Source organism: Schistocerca nitens, chromosome 3 (genome assembly GCF_023898315.1).
Source record: "Schistocerca nitens isolate TAMUIC-IGC-003100 chromosome 3, iqSchNite1.1, whole genome shotgun sequence".
Lineage (NCBI taxonomy): Eukaryota > Metazoa > Arthropoda > Insecta > Orthoptera > Acrididae > Schistocerca > Schistocerca nitens.
In genome coordinates, this window is record NC_064616.1 from 790,884,537 (window position 1) to 790,912,484 (window position 27,948).

At 43.2% G+C, this 27,948-nt stretch overlaps 1 protein-coding gene across 5 annotated transcripts in view; it reads right to left on the bottom strand.

Annotated features, from left to right (window-relative positions):
- The window catches only part of LOC126248806 (membrane-associated tyrosine- and threonine-specific cdc2-inhibitory kinase), a 181,114-nt gene that overhangs the window by 27,283 nt on the left and 125,883 nt on the right, over positions 1-27,948 (bottom strand). For 2 of the 5 annotated variants that reach the window (XM_049950203.1, XM_049950202.1), the window contains exon 8: positions 27,044-27,084. The exons of the other annotated variants lie outside the window; for them this stretch is intronic. In XM_049950203.1, the coding sequence (XP_049806160.1) occupies positions 27,044-27,084 (41 nt within the window). The remainder of the gene's footprint in view (positions 1-27,043; positions 27,085-27,948) is intronic. 5 annotated transcript variants of the gene reach the window in all.

Below are 27,948 nucleotides of genomic sequence, written 5' to 3' on the forward strand. Positions count from 1 at the left end.
AGTCACAAGTATGTGTCAGGTCATGTTCATAAGATCAACCAAAAGTAATTGCCAAAAATTGAGACACGGATATTACACAAGAAACTGCAAAAGAATAGGACCAACAGAAAATACACATCAAATACACAAAAATGAGAAAACAGGGATAAAAAACTGGAGACTAATTTAACTCTTATCAGTAGTAGAAGATATCTGTGTAAAGATAAGTGCTATGCAGAGAGAATATGAAATATCAAATATAATTCATTCAGCAAAAGGAAAACGCACTAGAGAGGAAGATAAATTGCAAAAGAAAACAAAACACAAAGCAAGGCAGTATTATAGCCAATATCAACACACAGAATCACGATTACATTTAAACTGTTTATTTTTATTTTCAGATCGCTCTGAGCACTATGGGACTCAACATTTGAGGTCATCAGTCCCCTAGAAGTTAGAACTACTTAAACCTAACTAACCTAAGGACATCACACACATCCATGCCCGAGGCAGGATTTGAACCTGCGACCGTAGCAGTCACGCGGTTCCGGACTGAAGTGCCTAGGACCGCGCCACCACCGCGGCCGGCTATTTTCAGATGACCAGTTTCAATGTTTTAAGAGATGACGATCTCCTAGAAGATTGAAACCAGTCATCTGAAAATAAAAATAAACCACTTAAATGTGATCATGACTGTGTGTAGTGAAATAAGTTTATATTATAAAGACTGCTGTTTTTCCTAAAACAACGTTCCACAAAATTTCACAGCAGCAGCAAAGGAACAAGAATGTAGGAACAAAATCTGTACGACAACTAAATTAGGCTGGTGCATAACTTCACAGCATTTTTGTTTTGCATATTGGTATTCCAGTTGCTTTTGGTTCATTTATCAATTGTCCTTTTTTATTTGTAGTTCACTGTTGCTATTAGAGTTTAAATACTGTCATTTGGAGATGCTGAACGCTAGAAAATTGAGTGCCAAGTGGAGAAATCTGAACATTTCTGACATATTCTTCAATCCAAGGTCAATAGTGGGTTGACAACAATGGAGGCAGCCAGGAATATTTAAATCATATATGGGGATAATGCAACCTGTGTGCGTTCACAAAAGATAATGTTATGCATCTGGGGGAACAGTGATGGTGCTTTCCCAAGGTATAACCATCACTGCTGACGTTTATTGTCAACAACAGAGACATCTTGCAGCAGATGCAATCCAAGAACAAAGACTAGGAAAACTGTGTGACGTGATGCTACTCTATGATAACGCCTGCTTGCAATCTGCTAGACCAACAAAAACACTATACAGGACTTGGGTTGGGAAGTCATTCCACATTCACCTTGTTCATCTGATTCTGCGCCTGCAGATTTTCACCTTTTCTGCTACCTATCTAACAACCTTCAAGGATCTTACTTTCTGGATGAAAATTCATTCTTAATACAGCTCAACAAGTTCTTCACCTCAAAACCATGTGAATTCTACATTTATGGAATAAAAAAGTTACCCCAATGTTGGCAGACTGTTATAAATAGTGAAGGAGACTATATAATTGATGTCTAAATATTCCGTTATGTGTATCTGTTGTGTTCATTAAACCTATGGAAACATGCAATGAACTTGACACCAACCCAATACAAATGGAAAAAAATTACGGTTGAGAGATACCTATAAACTTACGTGATGACTACCAAAGAAATTAAAGCCATCAAATGTAGTACAATAAATTAAAAAGGAAACATTACTGCATTACACCTGAAGCCAAATTAAATTCCATGGAAAAATCAGGTTGGAAATTACCTACTTCAGTAATTGTAAATGCCAACATCAGTGACACACACAGCAAGGTTAACACTAGGACCAAAGAACCTCCGTAGCTAACCTGGCAGACAGCACAGCACGAAACTAGATACTACTAATAATTTAAAAAAATTATGAAATGGCTATGCAAAGTACCCTCTCATGGTGAAAGAAAATAAGATCATCAACCATGGGAGTTGTTAACTCTATCTTTAAAAAATAAGTAGACGGGAGCATAACTATCATCACCACACTCCTTGATGTTGGAAAATATTTGGACAGAGAATTTTGTAAAAAATAGTTGACGGATGAGTTACAGTTTCAGGATAGCTAGAAATAATTATAATGGGCAGTCATTGAGAAGGGTGTGTGACAGGTTTGTGCCTTATCTCCCATTTTATTCACCCTGTACTTTAGCATGTAATAATAGAGAAAACAAGAAGAAATTTTAAAAGGGAATTAATGTTCAGAGAGGAGACGTAGGTTTGCCAATGACACTAATTTTGTTAGAGACAAATCACAAATGGACAAGAGTTTAGAAGACAAAAATCGACAAAAGTGAAACAAGAGTAATGGGGTGTAGTTTAACTAGATCAGACTATGTTGAGGGAATTAGATTAAAAAATGAGAGATTGAATGAAACAGATGAGACTTGCAATCCACAAAGCACAATAGCACACAATGCCCAATTTACAAACGATATAGATTGCAGACTTGCAATAGCAAGGAAAGGTTTCCTGAAGACAGGGACATTTTAAAATCTAATTTATAAGGTGCATCTGAAAAGTTCAATGAATGGCCTCAGGAAATAAAGGAAACAAGAGTTACAAATAAAATACCTTTCCTGGCCTTCAAAGGAATCACCATTAGCTACACACACTTCTGGCGTCTGTTGTAAAGCTGCCGGAAACTGTCAGCAAACTGTTTTTGGCGAATCACTCGAGGCACTGTGGTCACGTGTTGTTGAATATCAGCAACATCTGTGAATGTTCGTGAAAACAATAGTACTTACATTGTCTTTGCTTGTCTTCAACTCTTCTGCTCTCATTCTCAAAGACAGAAGCCGATCACCTGCAACCATCTGTCGCACTTGTGTCTTTGAAAAATAGAGCATTGAATTAACATGAAGTTTTGCTTCAAATAAGGGAAAATGGTGACAGACTCACGGAATGTTACTGCAAGTGTATTGTGTTGAAGCCGTGCATAATAAATGTGTATTTGTGTGGTTTAAATGCCTTAGAGAGAGAATGGAAGGTTTTGAGGTTGAACCGCATCGAGATCAAAACACACGATCCAAGATAACATTGCATGAGTGAGAGCTAAAGAGTTGAAGATAAGCAAAGACAGTGTAAGCACTACTGCTCACGAACATTCACAGATGTTGGGGATATTCAACATTGGGTGATCACCGTGCTTCAAATGATTCCACAACAAGCATTTGCAGACAGTTTTGAACAGCTTTAAAACTGACGTCAGAAGTACGTTATAGCTAATGGTGATTACTTTGAAGGCCAGTAAGGATATTTTATTTGTTACTTTTGTTTCCTTTTTTTTCTGAGACCATCCACCGAACTCTTCAGATGTACCTTGTACATTTAAATGCTAGAAAGTCATTTCTGAAATTATTTGTCTTAAGTGTAGACTTTAGTGAAACACTGATGATAAACAATACAGACAAGATGGAATGCACACATTTAAAATAGTGCTATAGAAGAATAAGGAGGATTAGATGGGTACACTGGAAAATAATGAGGTGGTACTGAGTCATAAACTGGTGAGAAAAGAAATTTATAAAGCAACATGACAAAGGGGGGACTGGCTCATAGGTGAAAATCTGATGCATCAGAGAACAGTTAATTTTATTATGGATGGAAATGTTTGGGAGGTAGTGGTAAAAATCATATTCGGAGCCAAAGGCTCGACTGTGTCCTCAGAGTCTCTTGCGGTGGCACGACTGGATAAAATCTGCTTGGCTTTCAAGCCACGTCAATTTCAATGAAATTCTCGCGCTTTCGGTTGCTAGCTCTGCCGTCATTGTCAGGAGTGAAACTAGTGACTGCCACAGCTGGCACTATTTCCTGCTCACATACTTATGATTACGGCCACTGACACCAATCAGAATGCGCCAAAATGAAGTGTGCGTGGAAGGCAAGTCAGGCAGCTCACAGCAGCTCCGGCCCACCACAGGGTTTGCACAAGATATGCTGGCATGAAGAACTGCATCAAACCTGTCTTCAGAATAAAGACAACAACAAAGAATTGTCAACAGAGAGAAGAAAACTCCATGAAATATAAATAAACTTCATCAGAATCCAGATGAGCAGGGGAAAATACAGCAAACAGGGGTGAAGCTAGCATTAAAATACATCACAGAAGCTAAATTCTCTGCATACCCCAATGAACAAGGTCTTTGTTACATTAGAGCCACATAATTTATATAGTTACAGGCACTTTGCCTCACATCTATAGATACACCTTCCGTCACCTAGGCAATGGAGAGAAGTGTTAAAGTTTAACAGGGTACAATTTTCGGGGACCCACATGTTACAGCATTCTGTGACCTCACTGCCGGCCATTAAATTCTAAACACCAGGAAGGACAGCAAATAATGGTATTTTATTTATTATGTATGTCAAGTATAGTGGGAAGAATACCTGATTAAATACGTAGGCAATGTGGGGGTTACAGAGGGGTGGGGAATTTAGTACACGCAGCTGCTACATCTGGCAGCAACAGTGGCTTTTCCCAGCTGGGTATCGAGTTGAACTGAGCTCGGCTGATACATACGAGTACATCGTTCTTTGCTCCTGTCTTGTGTTACCTTGAAGATATGGCTTGTTAGAAATGTAACAGCTGCTGTTCAAATTACAGGCTGTACTGAACAGAGAGAACAGTGTTGTCTACCCAGTGGCACCCTATACCATCAGGCCAGGCACTTGGTGCATGTGACAATGACATGCGCAATCTGATCATGTTCAATCATTCTTCTCAGAGTCTCCATCAACGGATATGTCCATTATGATGCTGTATGCAGAACCAAAACTCTGTCTGGAAAGAAAATGTAGTGCCTGCCACTCCTTTGTGCAGTGTTGTCATTAGGCACACCATTGTTGTCCTGCCTCTCTTCTACAATGTCAATGGCTGCCATGCTAACTGTTTGCAGCGCTACAGATGTCTTTGCATTGTTTTTGTGGATACTTGTTTTACTCCAAACAAGCCCATGCCCCAACTCCAGATAAATTATATGGGTGTACAATGTGCACATCGGAGTGTACAATATGTCTTCTTGGGTGCTAGTTATGTGGCACCAACAAGATGCTCCACGACAGACGAAGGCCATCCTAAACTCCTCAATTCTATATACACACTAGTTATGCGATACTGGCCATTTCATGCAACAATACTGTGGAACAACAAACAAGTCTCAACATAGTAGGAGCCTGCTGCTGTCTTCAGTACATAAAGAAAGATTGTACACTAAGCTTCTGTATCAGAAATAATATTTGAATGTTGTTTGTGAGAATACCTTGCACAACGAGAAGTAACTTCTGCAGCACTTGTCAGAATTTGACAGCAGTAGAATCGTAGCCTATCAAGTCTGTGATTTATTTTTCAGCAATATTGCTGCTCTCATTGGTCACAGTCCCATGACTGCCGTGCAAATATGGATTCCATCAGTTCAGACAGGCCATACTCTCCATTGTGCAGCATCTTAATGGCCCCACTCTCACTTCCAGCACAACAGCTGAGATCAGCAGTTAGTCTGCTCCAGAGCCATACGCGCTCCTCCTTTGGAGACCATGTAAGCACGTCACTAAGACACTGTATGCTCAGAAACTCTACTGTCAACAAACAATATCTTTACACATCAATTGCTAACAGGTGCCACCAGGGGCAGCATCACTGTTTGTATGCAACACACACACCACCAACGGCAGTGCTGCAATCAAGGGAACTAGTTTGCATCTGTGGGGTCACGTGTCCATCAAGAACATGTGGATACTCCTCTACCTGTTGTGTATTTAAGGTGTGGCTCAATCTCCAGCAGGCAATTCTCCAATCAGCTCCGGGCCGAGCACTGACCACGTCCGAAGGCCCATCTCTTCACTGAGTACGTGCCGCACCACGACACTGCTGCGGCAGTTACAGAGACAGACACTCCACATTGAACAGCTTGCAATCTTTATCAGAACCCCCCACTGCCTGGCCTTCCTAGGAAACAGTGCCACAGTACCTGTACTGTTACTGTGAAACATTGACTGTGTACTTGTGCTAGTGTGATCAATGGTCTGAGGTTACTATGGACTGATTCTGTTCCTCACATCTAATCAAGGATGATCATTTGAGATGTTATTCTGTTTTACGTTGAAACCTGCTTTGTTGTAATGCTGCACTAAAAGAGCAATTAAATTCAACCTAGGATCATATCTCATGTGCGTGCAACCTTTACAATGAAGGATAGAAAAGTTGGTGAAAGAATAAAGACAGATTCTCCCAATAGTCACCTGCCATCACAGCACTCTGACGAGGCTCCCGCCATGTCCTATTTATTCACTGCCCTCCGACTCAGCCCGATGCTTCCCCCATTCACTTCAAGAGGCAACACCCACAGTCGGCTTCCTTGTGAATGTGGCACAACACCTCGCATCTTTTCTTCTGGGTAACTTACAATAATTTCTTGCGTTACTCTACTCCCTTTGTGCTTCATCATTTCTTCTTCTTTCCATTCCTGAAGTGTAGGTCTTTCTCGTGCTCTTGCAAATGCTTCTTTTGTTGCATTTTGTTTGTGTGAAGGAAATCCTCCTCGTGCTCCTATGTGGATCATCTTTTCCTTTTCTTCAGGACAAAGGTAGGGGTTTTTTCTCACACCCCTGTGTCAGTTTCTCGTTTGTGGTGTTTTCCACATTTCTTCTATTTCTTTTCTCTACCTCTCTTCTCCATTCCAGTACTCCTACACACACTGTATTGTCCACCTTCCGGGCATCATGCACGCTCAATCTCAATCATCGTTCTTTGGATTTTTTTCACATTTTTGAACCTTTCAACAATTGTCATTCTCCGCATCCACGGTGCGCCCACCGCCAAACCCCACCTCTGCCCTCTGGACATCTCCTTTCACCACTGCCCACTGTTTCTGTATGTTTCTTTTCTGATGATCACTGCCCCACTGGCTTTGTTGGTGCCATGTCATTAAGTTCTGTCTTCCAGTGCCACTGGCAACTGCCAACACTGTGCCGTTTCCATTACACATTGCGCCAGCAGCCGTACTGGTTGAACACTGTTTCCCAGTATCCTCAGTATCCTCCACTGACCATTACAATCGCTTTCCTCATTTGTTTCAAGTAGTGTACATGCACCTCACTAATTGGCTCCAGCTGGTCACCGGGGTTGCTTCCGTGGACTACCAGCTGGTTGTCTCTGGCCCTACAGTTGATCCTTCCATGGCTGCTCCACCAGCTGACATGTCTGCACCTTGGGGGCCACAGCTCTCCTGCATTATTTTTTCATATTGTGCTTGTTCTGCACCACATCCTTCGCAGCCTGGCTCAATCTACCCACCAGCTCTGCGGACATGACTTCCCAACACTGGGTCCTGGGTTCTTGGGGGACAGGGTCACAGCTACCAAGAGCTACCCTCATCACTTGATATTCCCTGCATCAACCTAGGGGAGGCACCCCTTCTGACGAACACACACCGTGCCTGGGATCTCCTCCTTCAGTTGGCCCAGCCATCCTCAGCCCAAGGGACAGTTTGAAGGATCTTCCACATAGTGTCAAGATGGCTCTGTGATCTATTCCTTAAGAAGAAAGGGAGGTCTAGTATCAAGCTGTTCATCAACCACTTCTTCAATCACAATGCCCACAACTATCTCAGGTAGTCTGCTCCACAGCTGCATGTGCTTCTCCTGTGGATACTGTTTACGTGCCTTGCTAGTGCATCACATGTTTGGAACCAGTACTGTCAATAACCTGTTTGCAAATTGATCAATGACAGGTGCCATCAGGAACTCAATGGACAATAGACTCGAGGATGTGAGCTAGTTCCCTCAATTTCAGAGCTGCCATTGCTGCTGCACGTACTGGTGGTGCCCCTGGTGGCGCATAAAGCAATCACTAAGTAAACAAATTTATTCTGTTACTCGTATCTGATGAAGGACCATTATCTGGATTTTTATTCCGTTTTCTGTTGAAGTGAGCTTTGTTGTGATTCTGTAATAAAGGTGCACTTAAATGCAACCTGGGATCTTCACTCACGTACTTTGAACTTTTACAACAAAAGGTACAAAAATAACTATACTGGTTGGTTGACTGTGCAGTTTTGTACAGCCACATCACATACCTTGCAACAGGAAATATGACTGAAGCAAGATAAATATCCACACAGGCTGTGCTGTGGTGTCTGGAGCACCACAGACAGTCAGCAGGGCGATCAGTGTGGTAGCATACAAAGAATGTGGCACGGACAGGAGTGGTGCCACACTGTCTTAAGACTAGTCTTGGTTCCGTACACAATATTACAATGGACATGTCTTGTGTAGAGGTTCTGAGAACAGTGAACGTAGCCAGATGTCATTTGTCAGCCTAGCGCCTGGCATATGGTATGGTGTGCCACTGTGTACACAAAACACTCTTATCTGGTTAAAATGCCCACAATTTGGACAGCAGGAGCTACAATTATGATATGTTAAGGTCAGTGGGTGTGCCCTATATTCGAGGTCTAAAGAATGTTATGTTTCAACAGGGTAACACAAGATCACAATTTACTTTTACTGTCCTGATCTAACTCGATACAGAGTTTGTTTGACTGTTGCCCTGGCCAACACTTTTCCAGAACTCTCACCCACTGGGGATACATCTCGTCCCAAGTAGCCGAGAGACTGGCACGCCACCACTCACCGACTCCAACAATTAATAAATTCTGGCAAAGAACTGTAGTAGCACAGAATGGTGTACACATATCTGTCATCCGAGCTCATCTCAACTTTATGTTCAGCCACGTTAAAGTTACTGCTGTGGCCAGAAATGGCAGCTCTCTGTACTAAATTTTGCACCCTGTACATCTCCATGTTGCCTGCAAATATAATCATTTATTATTCTTGCTATACGGCATATGAGCAGTAAGTAAGCTTTTCATTATTTGTTAACCTCCTCGGTGAATTTAAATAAAAGGGATTTTAAAAATTAAGTTTCGCATTATTATGGCACACCAAGTAACTTTTCTGGAATGCTGCACTATTCTTCAAAATGACGCAGACACGAGAGACTACTTTTCAACAATCACCAAGTCTCAGTAAACAACAGTGAAGTTTTTTACCAATCGTTCCATTCTTCAACAACAAAAATCCATTCCTCAACTACTGAGATAGTTGTGAACTGCTGTGTGAATGTCCTCATTGTTGGAAAATCTGTGATAGGTACAAATTGGTTTCTCGATTGACTGGATACTGTTATCTGTGGTCAATTTGAAGGGTCTTCATTTCCAAACATAAACACCTACACCTCAGTGACCTCAGTCAAACTGTTGGCACCATTTCACAACAGCTGGTTGCAACATCACATTTGGTGCACATAACACAAGAATTTCATGGTGAATCTGAGTGTAATTTAGTTCCTTTGCTCACAAGAATCATACTCTCCAAGTACTTTCGAAGTCTCTAGCGAAGTAGTTATGATGACAGTCACAGTTGGAGAAGAAGCTGTGATGGTCTGTACCCATCTGTCCCAGTTTGGTATGGGATCATTAATTTTTAACAGTATCAAACTTTTATAAAAACCTTTTTAGACACAGGCACACTTCACACTGTGACAAAAGTTTGGACACCAACCTTTCCTGTATCATTGTGAATACATTACGGTTCATAGAATGACAGAAAAATGGGATTTAATGTATCACCAACAACCAGGTAATGAAAGGCTGTACACAAGCTTACATGAGAACCTATAGTGTGTTGTGGAGGGTTCTTTGTGTGCCACTATCATTTCTGTCCTGCCCATTCCATTAATGAAATGGTGTATGGGAAAAATGACCAACTGTAAGCCTCTGTATGAGCTCTATGAACTCTGATTATACAGTCACTCATTTTTTTTTAATGATGTACATGACAGGAAGTAATACTTCATGACTCTTCTTGGGCCCTGCCTTCCAAAAAATTTTGAAGTACACCATTCCATTCCAAGATGCTCAAAGTCACTCTTGTGGTGCCTGTAACCAGAATGTGTGAGCCCCTCTAGGACACATTTGTATTTGCTGAATCACCAACAGATTATAGGGGCCTATCAATACGGGTCACTACAGACGAGCACATAGCCACTATTTTCACAACTGCATTCACTTTTCAAATATTTGTTTACTTTAGTAGGGTAATGCATATGCCCATAGGAAAAGTTACACTCAAATTTAATTTTCTGAGTATTCTACATAATTTTAAAATGCTTGAGCATCTACATTCACCCAACTTGGTTGACGTGCCTCCAGTACAATCTACCTAAAAACACCTGGAAGCAGTTTGTAAGAACTGGGCACTGTTTTTCCAGATCTATTATCCACTTGCTGACTCCACTGTAAAACAGACTTTCATTTGTGAACAAATAAATATCAGCTTTGGTTTACATATGAAAATATTTAAGATCCACAAGACCGAACCCATTAAGAAAAGGAAGAAGAAGAAGAAGGAGGAGGAGGAGGAGGAGGAGGAGGGGGGGAGGGAGAGAGAGAGAGAGAGAGAGAGAGAGAGAGAGAGAGAGAGAGAATAATGACTCATTGTCACACAGGGTTGCGATATTTCTTTTTACGTAAGGGAAGGAAGGGAACTGCCTCACTATAAGTTCTTACCATATTATTTCTTTTGTTTTAGTGTCTTGACAATGAAGGCTACATTAAATGAACGTTCGTAAGGTAGGGGCATGAAGACAATATTCCCATTAAAGTGAATAATTACAGATAAGATGACACAACTAACGTAACTGAATATTTTGGATAGATCTACTCACCAAGCAAGCGGTGACAGGAGCGCCCACACGCCCCCCCCCCCCCCCCCACACACACACAAAAGGATTAAGCAAATGTGCAAGCTTTTGGAGCCAATGTCTGCTTCTTCTAGCAGATAGGTTGAAGAGGGATGAAGGAAACAACCTGGTGAGGTTTCGGAAATGGGGAGAGTTGGAGAAATGTAACCCAGAACCCCGAACAGGGGACACTTGCAGGACAGGATGAGAAGGAAACACTACCCAGTTATATAATATTTTCAGAAATTGGTATTTAAAGAGGGTAGAGGCTCATCAAACTGTAGTTGGCTGGTTATTAGCAGAAGAGTGAATGTCCAATCCTGCAAAATATTAGATTGGTATACAAGTTATTTTGCATGTTTGTATTCCAGTTGCTAGTGATTTATTTATTGATTGTCTTTTTTATTTGTAGTACACTGTTGCTATTGGAGTTAACATACTGTCATTTTGCAATAGGGTGTGGAGCTGTGGACACTACAAAATGGCATGCCAAGTGGAGAAATCTGGACGATTCCAACATATTCTTCTGTTTGACTTCAGTTAGAGGGATGACGGCAGCAGAGGCACCCAGGAACATTTGCCCCTTGTATGGGAATAAAACCATTGGACAGAGCATAGCAAGAAAATGATTCTCTCATTTTGAGGAGAACCATTTTGATATTAGTGACTCTTCAAGTTCTGGAAGACCTTCAAGGTTTGATTAAGATAGTTTAAATGCATTAATCCACAATAATCTATATCAGTGTACTTGAGAACTGCCACATGTGATGAACTCTGATCATTCCACACCTGTGCGACATTTGAATGCACTGGTGAAGGCTCAAAGATTGGGTGTATGGTACTGCTTGCTCTAAGCTAAAACCACACAATACAATGGGTAGCCACCATATGTACATATCTGCTTGTTCATCATCAAGTGACTCGTGAACATCTCCAACCATTCCCATCCTGTATTGCTACTGGTGACAAGAAATGGTGTCTTTATGCTAACATAAGGAAAATATAGGAATGGTTGAGCCCCATCAAAGAGCAGCAACTCCCCATACAAAGACCTGCACACATTCACAAAAGATAATGTTGTGCATCTGGTGGAACAGCGGTGGTGCAGTGTACAGCAAACCACTTTCCTGCATTGTAACCTTCACTACTGAAACTGTCAACAATTGGTATGTCTTGCATTACAATCGAAGAACAAAGACCAGGAAGACTGTGTGAAGTGATGCTACTCCACAATAATGCCTGCTTGCATTCTGCTAGACCAACAAAAACACTATAGAGGAGTTGATTTGAGAAGTCATTCCACATCCACCTTATTCACCTGATCTTGCACCTTCAGATTTTTGTCTTTTCTGCTACCTATCGGACAATCTTCACGGATCTTACTTTCTAGATGAAAATGCACTCTGAACACTGCTAGACAAGTGCTTCAACTCAAAACCACACCATTTCTACAGTCGCGAAATAAAAAAGTTACCCCAGTGTTGGCAGAGTGTTGTAAATAGTGAAGGAGAATGTTAACTGATGTCAAAAGACTCTGTTATGTCTATCTGTTGTGTTTATTAAACTTTGACAAAAATGATATGAACCTGTGCACCAACCCAGTCAAAGCAATTAAAATATAGCAAAACAACAAGCACGAATCTCCCCTTTCCACCATGCATCCAATTCCTTTTTACTCTTTGCACTGTTCTGAAAGATTGGAGTTTGGTGTTCTACTTGAGATTTTTGTGCTGGCAGCGCCTGGAATGTACCTTCTCAAGGACGCCTTTTTGACTTTTTGCCATTTCAACGACCTTCTTAATTGAATTTTCTATTTTATTCGGCATGTGTACATGTCTGAGAGAAGAGAGAGTGGTGTTAAAAGCTGATAGTTCTTATACATGAGCAATATGTACGAAATTTAGTTAAAAGTACACTTAGGTTTTCCTATTTTTATGTTGCATACAGATGAAAATTAGAAAATAATAATTTTGACACCAAACCAGTATTTCTTCGAAGCTAATGCAAGCCGAAGAAAGAGCTGCTATCCACACACACATAGCAGCTCTTTCCTCGGCTGTGGATCAAATAAAAACAACAACCATATGTTCCTGGACATCCACCACAGTTTTCATTTAATTTATAGCTGGATGTTACTGGGTTGATTGCCAGTTCCTCAAGGTCCCATATGCCAGATACATTTAGTGATGTGTGTGATGTACAGTACTGTACATACTGTTCTGGCCTGCATCCTTTCATTCAAGTGCCTAGCACATTTTGGCTAATTTAAAGAGATAACAACCTGTAGAAGAAAAACTGCCATAATAGCAGTCAAAATCAAGGTAGGATTCAGTCACAGAACTCAAGTTCTAATTCACGTGTGTACACTACTGGCTCCTGTGACAGATTAAGCACACTACCTACAATCTACAATTGTCTAGTTTAAATTATGGTGGCAGTTTTTTTTTATCTGCCAATTTTAGCTGTCAATTGAGAAATGACTGTGTATCAATAACTTGGGTTAAGTACCAAACCTCTTTGCAGTGTCTTGCAGTCTCAGCCAGCCAGCCGCCCCCCCCCCCCCCCCTCTCTCTCTCCACCCCCCCTCCTCCCACTCTATAATCCACTCTTCAAACACTCACTGATGTTGGAAAAATATATATAAAAAACAAAGATGCTGAGACTTACCCAACGAGAAAGCGCTGGTAGATAGACACAATAAAAAAAAACACACACACACACACACACACACACACACACACACACACACACACACACACATCTGCACATATACAGACAAAAGTAAACGCAAAGAGGTTGCATTTACATATGTCTGCCTGTGTTTGTATATGTGTGTGTATGAGAGTGTATACCTGTCCCTTTTGTCCTTTTTCCCCCCCCCCCTAAGGTAAGTCTTTCCGCTCCCGGGATCGGAAGACTCCTTACCCTCTCCCTAAAAACCCACATCCTTTCGTCTTTCCCCTCTCCTTCCCTCTTTCCTGATGAAGCAACCTTGGGTTGCGAAAGCTTGAAATTTGTGTTTGTGTGTTATTTATTGTGTCTATCTACCAGTGCTTTCTCATTGGGTAAGTCACAGCATCTTTGTTTTTTATATATTTTTCCCACATGGAATGTTTCCCTGTATTATACTCATTGATGTTGCATATATTAAGACCTAACAATCTTACTTCATGACTCAAAAGTTCCTATTTTCACTAGTGAGAGTATAAAAGAAATATATGTTTTCCAATTATACAGCCAAATCGACTAACATGACAACAGTTTCGACAAGAAAGAACAGTAAATGGACCTTGGATTCATGTACTGCAGTGAATGACAAACATGGATTAAGAAAAGGAAGAACCACAACAGTAATGATGAGGGAAAAGCCCTTAGTCATTGGCTACGGGATCAACTCTAGTCTGCCACTAGCAACAAAGGGTGAAGGGGGTTGATGATTCGTTGCGATACGATTTGGTGATGCAATGTAGCTTCAGTTATGCTGAGATGACAACAATTAAGATTAATAATGATGCAACTACATCTGAATATATACTACAAAAGCCAGCATACAGTGAATGGCTGATTATACTTCGTATCACTATTAGCAGTTTTCTGTCCTATACAATTCATATACCGACCAAGATGACTGTTTATATGCCTCTGTATGTGCCCCAACCTCTCTTATCTTATTCTCATGATCCCTACAAGAGATATGCAATGGTGGTGGCAGAATTATCACAGTGTTCTTCAAATATAGGTTCTCTAATTTTATGCAACAGGGTTTTTTGAGAACTGCATCGTCTTTTTACCATTGTGTGTTGTATGCTATTCCCTTTGCAGACTTACTGGACATGTCCAAAACCCTTTCAACAAATTTAAGTCTTACGGTCATATTTCCAAATGTCAATTTTACATAATAAACACACTTCATTTTGCTTCTTACAAGGAAACATTACCAAGTGTCAATAAATGATCTTAATGAAACTTGATGGGTTTGTAGAAGGGGCAATATGCACTTTTTTTATTGTTTGTGCCCAATTTCACTTTTGAGGGGTAACAGACATGCCAAAAGATAATTTGGCATATTAGCTTTGTAGTGAATATCTTCAAAACAATGACATATAAAAAATGTTTGTTATATAAACGTTAATATATAATTGATGTTCTCGAACTCTGTATGATCAAATTTTGTAATAATTTGAGATTTTGTAAAATACCTCACCACCATTAATTAATTTTTAAAAATCAAAAACTTTTATTACAACATAAATTACAGAAGCATTCAAGCTACATCAATCCATGTGTACTAAAGCTGGTTTCTGAATTATCTTTCGAAAATACACTGTACACAATGTGCTGTCAGAGTGTTTTCAACATAGCGAATTCTAATATCTAAACATTCGGCAGATTAAAACTGTGTGCCGGACCGAGACTCGAACTTGGGACCTTTGCCTTTCGCGGGCAAGTGCTCTACCGACTGAGCTACCCAAGCACGACTCACACCCCGTCCTCACAGCTTTACTTCTGCCAGTACCTCGTCTCCCACCTTCCAAACTTTACAGAAGCTCTCCTGCGAACCTTGCAGAACTAGCACTCCTGAAAGAAAGGATATGTCTCTGCAATATCCTTTCTTTCAGGAGTGCTAGTTCTGCACGGTTCGCAGGAGAGCTTCTGTAAAGTTTGGAAGGTAGGAGACGAGGTACTGGCAGAAGTAAAGCTGTGAGGACGGGGTGTGAGTCGTGCTTGGGTAGCTCAGTCAGTAGATCACTTGCCCGCAAAAGGCAAAGGTCCCGAGTTCGAGTCTCGGTCTGGCACACAGTTTTAATCTGCCAGGAAGATTCATATCAGTGCACACTCTGCTGTAGAGTGAAAGTTTCATTCTAGATCTAAACATTCGTTAATTTTTTAGTTATTTATTTTACTTGCATTTGTTTCATGTTTTAAATTGTTATTTTACATTTTACATCCTTTTTTCTCTCACACATGTTTATTTTGTTAATTTAAACTTATAAAGATACAAAATCATTACAGTGATGATAACCTGTAAATAAATGCTTAAAAACATAACATTTTCTTACACCATGCATATAGAATGTACAAAATTTCTTCACATAACATACATGACAGTGAACAATATAAAACAAAATTCAGCAGGATTTCTAACTGTTGCAAGTGAACATCTAAATACCCTGATTTATATCAGGCATATTTCAGTGCATCGGTAAGCTGTGGTGAAAAGAACTGATTATGTACTAGCGACTGCAGCTTAATTATATTGCTTCTCACATGCAGACTGACATCAAAATCATCAATCAACTGAACTAGATCCGAAAACCTTCTCACAAGGTCCTTCCAACATTGAAAGTTGTACATGTACTATGTCTGTATCCGTGCCCTCACTGGTGGTGGTGATCGTTGGGATGTTTAAGGGGGGCTAAACAACAGAGGTCATCAGTCCCCCATTCCAAAAACAGGCGAGCCGAAAATGTGCGGAGCAGGTAAAAACCAAAGGGGGGAGGAGACTCCCCCCCAGGCACTAAAAGAACACAAATGCAGTAACAAACACTACAAAGAAGAAGATTACACATGAACACCAGACAGAAAGAAACAGAAGAAAAGAAGATGGCCGGAGACTGGTTGACTGACCACGAGAACAAAAAAAGGGAAAGAGTCAACCATCCGACTATACACCAAAACAGCAACAAATTAGGAGAGACGCGAGGGCAAAAGACACAGAAAGGGAAAGGTGCAGGACCTCCCTAAATAGAACCATAAAAAGGACTACAACGGATAAATTTAAAACGTCATCAGCCATGGAGGCATCGTCGCATAAAACCAAAGGCAAAGTGCCCGGCAGATTAAAAGACTGCCGGAGGGTGCGCAGTCGGGGACACTCCAACAGAATGTGGGCTACCGTCAGCCGGGACCCACACAGACACAGGGGGGGATCCTCCTGACACAAAAGATGGCCGTGCGTCAGGTAGGTATGGCCGATGCGGAGCTGACACAGGATGACAGAGTCCCTGCGAGAAGCCCGCAGGGAGGAGCGCCACACATCGGTCATCTCCTTGACAGCCCGCAGTTTATTCGGGGCTGTCATGCCACACCACTCAACAGACCACATCCCAAGCACCTTACGGCGCAACACCAGCTCCTGATCGCGAGCCGTGAGGCCGATCTCCAAAGCTGGGGCGTCGATCGCCCCTTTGGCCAGCCTGTCAACACGTTCATTCCCCGGGATGCCAACGTGACCTGGCGTCCAAACAAAGACCACTGAAGGACCAGAACAGTTAATGGCGGAAACAGACTCCTGAATAGAGGACACCAGAGGAGAAGAGGGATAGCAGCGGTCAATGGCCTGAAGGCTGCTCAGGGAGTCACTGCAGACTACGATGGACGTCCCTGAGCAGAAACGCATATGCTCAAGAGCACGCAAGATGGCCACCAGCTCTGCAGTAAAAATACTGCAGCCATCCGGCAAGGAGCACTGCTCAACATGGGCAGCGTGAGCAAAAGTGTAGGCAGTGCGACCATCAACCAGGGAACCATCAGTGTAGACAGTCTCACAGCCCGAAAATGAGGCGAGGAGCGCAAGAAAACGGCGACGGAGGGCCACAGGCGGAACCGAGTCCTTGGGTCCCTGTGCCAAGTCCAGACGGACGGACGGCCGGGGCAAACACCAGGGAGGCGTAGGTGCACGGACCCGGAAGGGAGGCAGAAGAGGGAATGACCCCAGTTCCGACAGCAGGGACTGGACGCGGACAGCTATGGAGGACCATGGCAGGGAAAAGCAGGCGATGATTGGGATGGCCTGGCGAGCAATGCACGTGGACAGCATAGTCGGCGAGCAGTCGATGGTGGCGAATCCGCAGCGGGGGAACCCCGGCCTCCACCAGTAGACTATCCACGGGGCTCGTACGAAAAGCGCCAGTTGCAATCCGAACCCCACAGTGGTGTATGGGGTCTAACAAGTTCAACACTGAGGGTGATGCAGACCCATAGGCCAGGCTCCCATAATCAAGCCTGGACTGCACAAGGGCTCTGTATAATCGCAACAGCGTGCAGCGATCCGCACCCCAAGATGTGTGGCTCAGGCAGCGGAGGGCGTTGAGGTGCCGCCAGCACTTTTGCTTCAGCTGAGTAATATGAGGAACCCATGTGAGCCGGGCATCAAAGACGAGTCCTAAGAAGCGGCAAGTGTCCACGACGTCAAGCAGGTGGCCGTCGAGGTAAAGTTCAGGATGAGGGTGGACCGTCCGACGCCTGCAGAAGTGCGTAACTCGAGTCTTGGCTGCAGAGAACTGAAAACCATGAGTCAGAGCCCATGATGCTGCATTGCGAATGGCTACTTGCAGCCTGCGTTCGGCGACTCCCGTAGTCGTGGAGCCAAATGAGATGCAGAAGTCGTCGGCATACAAAGAAGGAGACACCGACGACCCCACGGCTGCAGCCAGACCATTAATGGCCACTAGAAATAAGGAGACTCTCAACACCGAGCCCTGCGGGACCCCATTTTCCTGTATATAAGATGAACTAGAGGCGGCACCCACTTGCACCCGGAAAGAGCGGCGCAATAAAAAGGTTTGAAGAAAAGCCGGGAGCTGACCACGAAGACCCCACTCATGCAACGTAGCAAGGATGTGATGCCTCCATGTGGTGTCATACGCCTTCCGCAGATCAAAAAAGACAGCAACGAGATGCTGACGTCGGGCAAAGGCAGTACGGATAGCAGATTCCAGCCGCACCAAATTGTCCGCTGCAGACCGGCCCCGACGGAAGCCACCCTGGGATGGAGCGAGGAGACCGCGCGACTCAAGGACCCAACAGAAACGCCGCCCCACCATACGTTCGAGCAATTTGCACAAAATGTTGGTGAGGGTAATGGGACAATAGCTGTCCACCGTCAGTGGGTCCGCACCGGGTTTCAAGATGGGGACAATAAGACCCTCTCGCCATTGCGACGGGAACACGCCCACGCTCCAAATGCGGTTAAAGATGGTGAGGATGTGTCTCTGGCAGTCCCTGGAGAGATGCTTCAGCAAATGTGCGTGGATGCAGTCTGGTCCTGGTGCTGTATCAGGGCAATTGGCAAGGGCAGAGAGGAATTCCCTCTCGCTGAAAGGAGCATTGTATTTTTCAGAACGACGCGTGTGGAATGATAATGGCATCTGCTCGGCTCGCTCCTTTAGAGAGCGAAAGGCGGGGGGGGGGGGGGGGGGGGGATAAGTTGCAGTCGCAGAGCTCTTAGCAAAGTGCGCAGCAAGGTGTTCAGCAATGGCGGCAGCGTCCGTGCAGACAGCGCCGTCCAAGGAGATCCCAGGGACACCCATAGGGGTCTGGTATCCGTAAATCTGCCGGATCCGGGACCACACGAGTGAGGGGCAGACACGGGAGCCCAAGGAGGAGACATACCTCTCCCAGCACTCCTGCTTACGCCATGCAATAAGACGACGGGCCAAGGCACGGAGCCTCTTAAAGGCGATGAGGATCTCGAGAGACGGGTGCTGCCTATGGCGCTGGAGAGCCCGCCGACGGTCGCGAATAGCCTCAGCAATCTCCAGCGACCACCAGGGTACAGCCTTCCTCCGAGGGAGTCCAGAAGAGCGGGGGATGGCAGCCTCGGCCGCCGAAATGATGGACATTGTTAAGACACGGACCACCCTGTGGGGGAGACTCAATGGTTGCAGCGGAAGTAAAAGCCGGCCAGTCAGTCCTGTGGAGAGCCCAGCGGGGCAGGCGACCAGATGAATGACACCGGGGCAGTGACAAATAGATGGGAAAATGGTCACTACCACACAGGTCAGGATGCACTCTCCAGTGGAGGGACGGGACAAGTCCGGGGCTGCAAAGAGAGAGATCGATGGCCGAGAACGAGCCATGGGCCACACTGAAATGCGTGGGAGCACCGGTGTTCAAGAGGCTAAGGTCGAGCTGAGACAACAAATGCTCCACGGCACGACCACGGTCATCGACGACAGTCCCACCCCATAGAGGGTTGTGGGCATTGAAATCGCCCAGTAACAAGAAAGGTGGCAGCAATTGGGCCAGCAGCGCAGCCAGCTCATGCTGCGCGACATCACCATCCGGTGGAAGGTAAAGACTGCAGACCGTAATAGCCTGTGGCGTCCACACCCTAACAGCGACAGCCTCTAAAGCAGTTTGTAGAGGTACAAACTCGCTGTGAAGAGAGTTAAGGACATATATGCAGATGCCACCAGACACCCTTTCATAAGCTGCCCGGTTCTTATAATAACCCCGATAGCAACGGAGGGCGGGGGTTCGCATTGCTGGAAACCAAGTTTCCTGAAGAGCAATGCAGAAGAAAGGGTGAAGGCTGATAAGTTGTCGGAGCTCAGCTAGATGGTGGAAAAAACCGCTGCAGTTCCACTGGAGGATGGTATTGTCCATGTCTGAGAAAGGCGTGACGGGACTTGGAAGGCAGATTACGCCGCTGGGTCACCTGCTGCCTCCAATTTAGCACCGGTGCTAGCGCTATCCAAGGCGTCCGAGGGACCGGCGAGATCGAGGTCCTCAGCAGAAGCCAGAATCTCCACCTCGTCCTCAGACGCAGAGCGTGTAGGAAGCGGTGGGATGGATGCCACCGCAACGTCGTTAGCCGTGGGGACTTTCTTCTTCTTCTGTTTCTCTCGCTGTGCCTTCGGTGGGTCAGGCTGGGAGGGCTTCACTGGGTCAGTCTCGGGGACAGACGACGACCGTGAGGCCCTACGACCAGGGACTGGTGGTTGTTTGAGCCACTTGCGGCTGTCTGCTTTTGTACCGGTCGGAACTTGCGAAGGGAGATCCCCAAGGGATCCCTTCCTGGCGAGAGGAGCCGAAGAAGACTTACGCTTCTCCGGCTGGGAAGGGGGAACTGATGTCCCCGATGGTTGGGGGGATGTTGCTCCTGAAGTAGATGGAGCAGGAGCAACAGGGAGTTTAGTGCCCCCCACCATCAAGGGGGCAGGTGTGGGCCTTCGACTCAGAGCTGACTGGAGCGGTTGGAACTGTAGCAGGAGTGACAGTTGCGGCATAAGAAGATGTCATGCACACTGGATGAAGCCGATCATATTTCCGCTTCGCCTCAGTGTACGTCAGGCGGTCGAGAGTCTTGATTTCCATGATCTTCCGCTCCTTCTGCAGAATCGGACAGTCCGGCGAGCAAGGCGGATGGTGCGCACCACAGTTCACACAGATTGGAGGCAGGGCACAGGGATGATTAGGATGGGATGGTCGACTGCAATCGCGACAGACGAGGTCGGAAGCACAGCATGAAGACATATGGCCGAACTTCCAACACTTGAAGCACCACATCGGGGGAGGGATATATGGCTTGACATCACAATGGTACACCATCACCTTGACCTTCTCAGGTAACGTGTCACCCTCGAAGGCCAAGATGAAGGCACCGGTGGCAACTTGACGATCCCTCGGACCCCGGTGGACGCGCCGGACGAAATGGACACCTCGACGCTCCAAGTTGGCGTGCAGCTCGTCATCGGACTGTAAAAGGAGATCCCTGTGGAAGATAATGCCCTGGACCATATTCAGACTTTTATGGGGCGTGATAGTTACGGAGACATCCCCAGCTTAGTACAAGCGAGCAAGGCCCGCGACTGGGCGGAGGAGACCGTTTTTATCAACACCGATCCGGACCGCATCTTGGACAAGCCCTCCACCTCCCCAAACTTGTCCTCTAAATGCTCTACAAACAACTGAGGCTTCACGGATATAAAAGATTCCCCATCAGCTCTGGTACAGACAAGATATCTGGGCGAATACGTCTCACTTTCATTCAATGCCTTTCGTTCCTCCCATGGTGTGGCGAGGGAGGGGAACGATTTGGGGTCATAAACGTTACCTTTAAAATGGGCCCTCGAACGCTTAGAGACTGCTGGTGGCTGGCCACCAGCAAGAGAAGATGTGCCACGCTTCATTGCGTGTCATCCACCCTGATGCCACCTACTCCGACCAAGGGCCCTCCCCACGGGCGCCACCCAGCCACAGCAAAGGCCACCTGGCAGGATGGCCATTGCCGGGAGTCCTGATGCCCCAGGGAGATGGGCATCTACTCCTTGGCATACGTGGGGAGTTAACGGCGCAGGCATCAGTAGAGCGATCCCTGTGTTGTCAGGGGGCTACAACCAACAGGGTACATGGCGGCCCCACCACAACGGACTGGCTACCGTGCTGGATGTTAGGTGACATGTGGTCCATGGTCGCTGCCAGTGCAGAAAGTGGCCCTGCACATTGCTTGGCAGAAAGTGCACACAGGAGCGTATCCATGCCCAAGAGATGTAGAGCGGGCAGGACTGCAACGCAACGGCGAATAAGCTGGCGAAAGTTCGCAACGCAAGATGGACACAATGCACCAAGTAAGGCGCCCTTCCCCAATCGGCTCACTCTTCGGAAAAATTTGGAGATATGGAGGTCAAACCTGACAGGGGACCATCACATAAGGCCGAAATGTTTGAGACTCCTTTTAGTCGCCTCTTAAGACAGGCAGGAATACCGCGGGCCTATTCTTACCCCCGAAACTGCAGGGGGAGCCCTCACTGGGAAAGAGAACATCTTTCAAATATCTTTTGACGTAGCCAGACATTTATTTACCAGATTTCTAAGGTGTCAAGGACATTTGGGGCTTCAGAAAGAGTGTCTCTAATTCTCGGTCCAAACTCATCATTAGTTTCTTTTAAAACTATGAATCTGAGCGTGGTCAGTGTGAAAAAACCATTTCCACCATCATACCTGAGGACAAGAAACTTGTTCATCTGGTGATTCCAAAGGACTTTATGGCACAAGTACACATGTGGTTGTGTACATAGCTTTCAACGTCGCAAGAATTTTGTGAGAAGGTTGTCAGACCTTGTTCAATTGAATGATTTTGATGTCGTCTCCAAATGAGAAACAATATAATTAAGCTACATTCACCACTACATAATCAATTCTTTTTACCGTAGCTTACCAATGGACTTGAAAGATAACTGATACAAATCAGGATTTTTAGAGGATCGCCCAAGTCATACTGAAATCCTGCAGAATTTTGTTTTATATTGAGTTCTCACTTGTGTATATTATGTCAAGAAATTTCATTCATTTTACGTGAATTGTGTAAGATAATGTTATGTCTTAAGCCTTTATTTACCGATGATTATTATTATTATTATCGTAATGATTTTGTATCATAATACTGAGTCACTTATTTCCCATTAACATAATACATGTACGTAAAAAACATGTAAAATCACAATTTAAAACATTAAATAAATGTAAGTAAAATAAATAACTAGACCAATAACGTATGTTATATGTTTTAATTAGGTATGCTAACAATGCTTTGACAGCACACTGAATACAGTATATTTTCCAAAAATGATATTTCAGAAACCAGCTTTATTACACAAGGTTGAATGTAGTGTGAAAGCTTCTTTATGTTGTAACAAAAGTTGTTATCTTTTAAAATTAATTAATTGTGTACAAAAGTACAGTACTGCTCTGTTTACACACATTAGTAGTATATGGTTGCCCTCCAGAGTCCTGGTGTTATACTGGAATTCATGACATGCTCTACATATGAGACATGGCAATTATTTATGTACTGACAGATGTGATGATGTGGCTTAAATTGTTTTAATCCTGATCCGTGAAGGTGGCATCCGACGGAAACCAGTCGACATTTGGGTTAAAAGAAGCAGCTGATAGTCAAACATGCATTTTATACATTACATGATGACTGTTAATATTCACCTTCCAAAAATGTTAATTAATTGTGGTGGGGTATTTTGTAAAATTTCAAATTATTACAAAATTTGATTATACAGTTCTCAAGAATTTCAATTACATATCAACTTTTATATGAGAAACACATTTTTATACACCATCGTTTCAAAAATATTCCCTCCAAAGTTAATATGCCAAATTACCGTTTTAGTAGTGTTTCACCCCTAAAAAGTGAAAGTAGGCACAAACAAAAACATGTGTATTGCATTCCTTTTCCCCTTTACACACCTGCCAAGTTTCATCACGATCATTAACTGACATTTGGGAATGTTCCCTTGTTAGTATCAGACTTATTTATTTAAAATATGTGACTAGCGCAAGACGTAGTCTTGTAATATAATACAACTGTGTTTGAGTAATAATGTTCTTGAGCACCAGGGAACTTAGTGTATGGACACAAGAGAACGAAAATTGATTCAAATTCATTGGGAAATTTGAATGTCTGCTTCAAAAGTAAATTCCTATAAAATTTTGTACTGTGGTTTTAACGTATGACTGTAAGATATGAACCTTATTTGTATGAACCTCACGAAAATGGACATTTGTTTAGTGGGGAATTAAAATCATGATATCAGATATAAAAACATACAGGAAAACAAATATGCATTTACATTTGTACCTTACATACCACCTTACAGTGTGTGGCGGAAGTATTATAATATTACTGCTTTCCAAATTTGTGAATTGTGCACTGGAAGAACAACTGTTAAAAAGCAGCTGTATAAACTCGACTCCCTCTGATTTTGTAATTATGATTATCTTGTTAGATAATCATGGGAGGGCCATTCTTGGATTGTGCACTCTTGCAGTTTTTGCAGTAAGCTTCTTCATCAAGAACAAGGCCTTCCTTGTAAAAGCTACCACCAGATTTGGGATGAGCATCTCCATTGAGCTCTTGTACTGAGTAATTAACCTGTGACAAAATGCAAATATTTATCTGCACTTTGTCCACCCTACATGGCAAGGTAGACTTGTCTACTCAGACAAGAGTACTGTAAGCTACTTCTTGCAGGGAGAATAAATATTTCCTCAGGATTCTTACAATTAATCTCTGTCTGACACCTATCTTACCTACAATTAGTTTTGTGTGGTCCTTCTACTGGACACATACCCCTAGGCACATTATCATTATGCATTTTTGGAAGGCGATTGTCAACAGCCGCTAAGTAATGTATAAAATGCTTATTTGTACCATCAGCTGCTTTTATTTTAAACCCAAATATCTACCAGTTTCAGTCTTGGACCATCTTCACAGATCTGAAGAGAAGATAAGGAAGTCCTGATCTTCCCTACAGTACTGCTCTGTGTACATTTAGTATTCACATGTTTGCCTCTAAAGTCCTGGGTTGTATATTGACATTCATGGCATGCAGTACACATTTTCTACATCTACATCCACATTCACTCATACTCCACAAACCACCCAACGGCGTGTGGCGGAGGGCATTTTACGTGCCACTGTCATTACCTCCCTTTTCTGTTCCAGTCGCGTATGGTTCGTGGGAAGAACGACTGCCGGAAAGCCTCCGTGCATGCTCTATCTCTCTAATTTTACATTCGTGATCTCCTTGGGAGGTATAAGTAGGGGGAAGCAATATATTCGATACCTCATCCAGAAAAGCACCCTCTCGAAACCTGGACAGCAAGCTGCACCGCGATGCAGAGTGCCTCTCTTGCAGAGTCTGCCACTTGAGTTTGCTAAACATATCTGTAATGCTATCACGCTTACCAAATAACCCTGTGATGAAACGCGCCGCTCTTCTTTGGATCTTCTCTATCTCCTCTGTCAACCCGACCTGGTATGGATCCCACACTGATGAGCAATACTGAAGTATAGGTCGAACGAGTGTTTTTTAAGCCACCTCCTTTGTTGATGGACTACATTTTCTAAGGACTCTCCCAATGAATCTCAACCTGGCACCTGCCTTACCAACAATTAATTTGTTGTTAAGTAATGTCTAATGTAATATGGTGAAGTAAATCATTTTAACACTTATCCATGAAGATGGTCCAAGATTGAAACCAGTAGATATTTGAGTTTAAAATAAAAGCAGATGATGGTTCAAACATGCATTTTATACATATCATTATGCTTTCTTTTTCATAAATTTTCACATATTTTACCTTGAACCAATAAAAATCCCACAATTTTGACCATTTCAACCATAAAGTAAATGGCAGCATACTAAAGGAAACAAAGAATTCAAAAACTTTCCTTAGTCTTTGAAACCTAGAGAAAACAGCCTTTACATGAATATTTACAATATTCAATCCAAGAAATAGATTTATGTAATGAACTCTAAGTACCATAGCTCAATATTATCAGTAGTCTTCACACATCTGGACTGCTCTGCAGGGATGCTTTAGCATCAGCTTTTTCGTATGAAGACTCTTGCCTGTAGTTTAAAATTTTAGTAACACATGCAGAATATCAAATATTCACGTACACACTAAAAGGGAAAGACTTTTACCACGCAATGGCATACAGGAACAAGAGAGCCATATGGGCACATAGCTGTTTTCCGTCTCCAATTTCAAAAATGAGTAGCATGTACAATCAGCATGTCCCAGCTGACCTTTGGTTTTCTTGGAATGCAGAGGTAATAACTTTGACAGCAGATGATTTAATGTGGTAACAACTTGCAAGAATTATAAGAAACATTTTCCCTAACTGAGGTGGGGCCTTGGAGCACATAATATGAGTAAAACACCATACTGTCTAAGATACTTCAATTTCTTGCATATTTAACTACCATTCAAGTGATGGTCTATTCATGATATCAATAAAATACTAACTATAAGCAAAATTGCCCTTTCTCGTCCAAATGCAAATAAGCATTCTGTGACTTAACTGAAAAATAAAGAACAGATTGTGAGAGGAGCTGAATTTGAGGGTGGGGAGCAAGGGAGGAACATTTGAGAGATCCATACCAGGTCGGGTTGACAGAGGAGATAGAGAAGATCCAAAGAAGAGCGGCGCGTTTCATCACAGGGTTATTTGGTAAGCGTGATAGCATTACAGGTATGTTTAGCAACACACACACACACACACACACACACACACACACACACACACACACACTTTTTCAGGGAATGAACTTTTTACCAGATGGAAATCTATCAGTGCCATCTGCTGTTCTATTTGTAATTCAACACACAAACCCAGTTCAAATATCTACACAATTACCTAAGCATTTGACGAAAACAATTGTAAATAATCAAGGATTCCAATCAATGTAAAGATCTGCTGCCTTACAGAAGAAGGCTGCATGTACGAGTTCATCAGACAGATGCCTTACGGCTGTCTACATCCACAATGTAGCATAATCCCTCCCATCATATGTTACAATGCTGCATGTCCAATTAACATTCAGTTTATCACTAAAACAACCATGCTGAAATTTTCATTACTTCCATTACCCCTACACATGTAGAATTTTTTGTAATATTACTTTCAAAGCTTTTCATATGTGACTGAAGAAGAACATAAACGAGTCCTACCTCAATTTCTTCTGTAAACGACACGATGACATACCTCGAGTCTGAAACAAAAACAAAACTAGCAGCACTAACAGAAATGACAACAAGAAAGAAAACAGAAGACCATTGCACAATCGCAGCAGAACAACAAACAATCATTATACAAGCAGGTACTCGTGTGGTAAAAATGTGAGTCTATCTACATCCTGTTTCTGCTCATGGATTTCACAACTTTTTCTTGCTATGTGCATTGTTTGTTTCCTTTCATAACTGGTATTTGCAAGATAATTAAGATAAGATGGCATTTATTAGTATAAATTATTCAAAGGCAACATTATAAAAATTTCAATATCCCCAAGGAGAAAGCATTGTCCACTGGATCAGTTTACTAGGACTTATTAAAGAAGGGCTCCCAACTTGACATTCTTCAATTTTGATGAAATTTATACAGTATGTACCTGAGGGTCCTACATGAACTTATGCCTAGTTTCAGGCTTGCCTGTACCTTGGTTGAGGAACTAGAGCCACTTTCGTGAAGACCACTTTTACTTTACCAACACCGAAAAGTCATGAAGAAAATTTCAAGTTTGGCATTCCACTGTTCCCTTGCTTCTGGGTATAGTAGCAAAACTTTTTGTGTTCTACACACAAATGATGGAAGTATAGTTCAGAAAGCAATGCATTTTGCATAATCTCAGTTCAAAGTGGGCAGCAAATCATGTCGTGAGAAATTTGTCCCATACCTTAATGAGGTACAAATAGTGGAGAAAGTGCGCTATGGACCTAGTCCTTTGCCAAACTACTGTCTGACTGGGTGTTTAGTACACTACAAATTTGGGCCTGGCTTGTGCGTTTAATTACTGTGCTACCATCCAGCAAATTTGTTACAAAACATGAATGTATCAAAATACACCTGTATTCAAAGT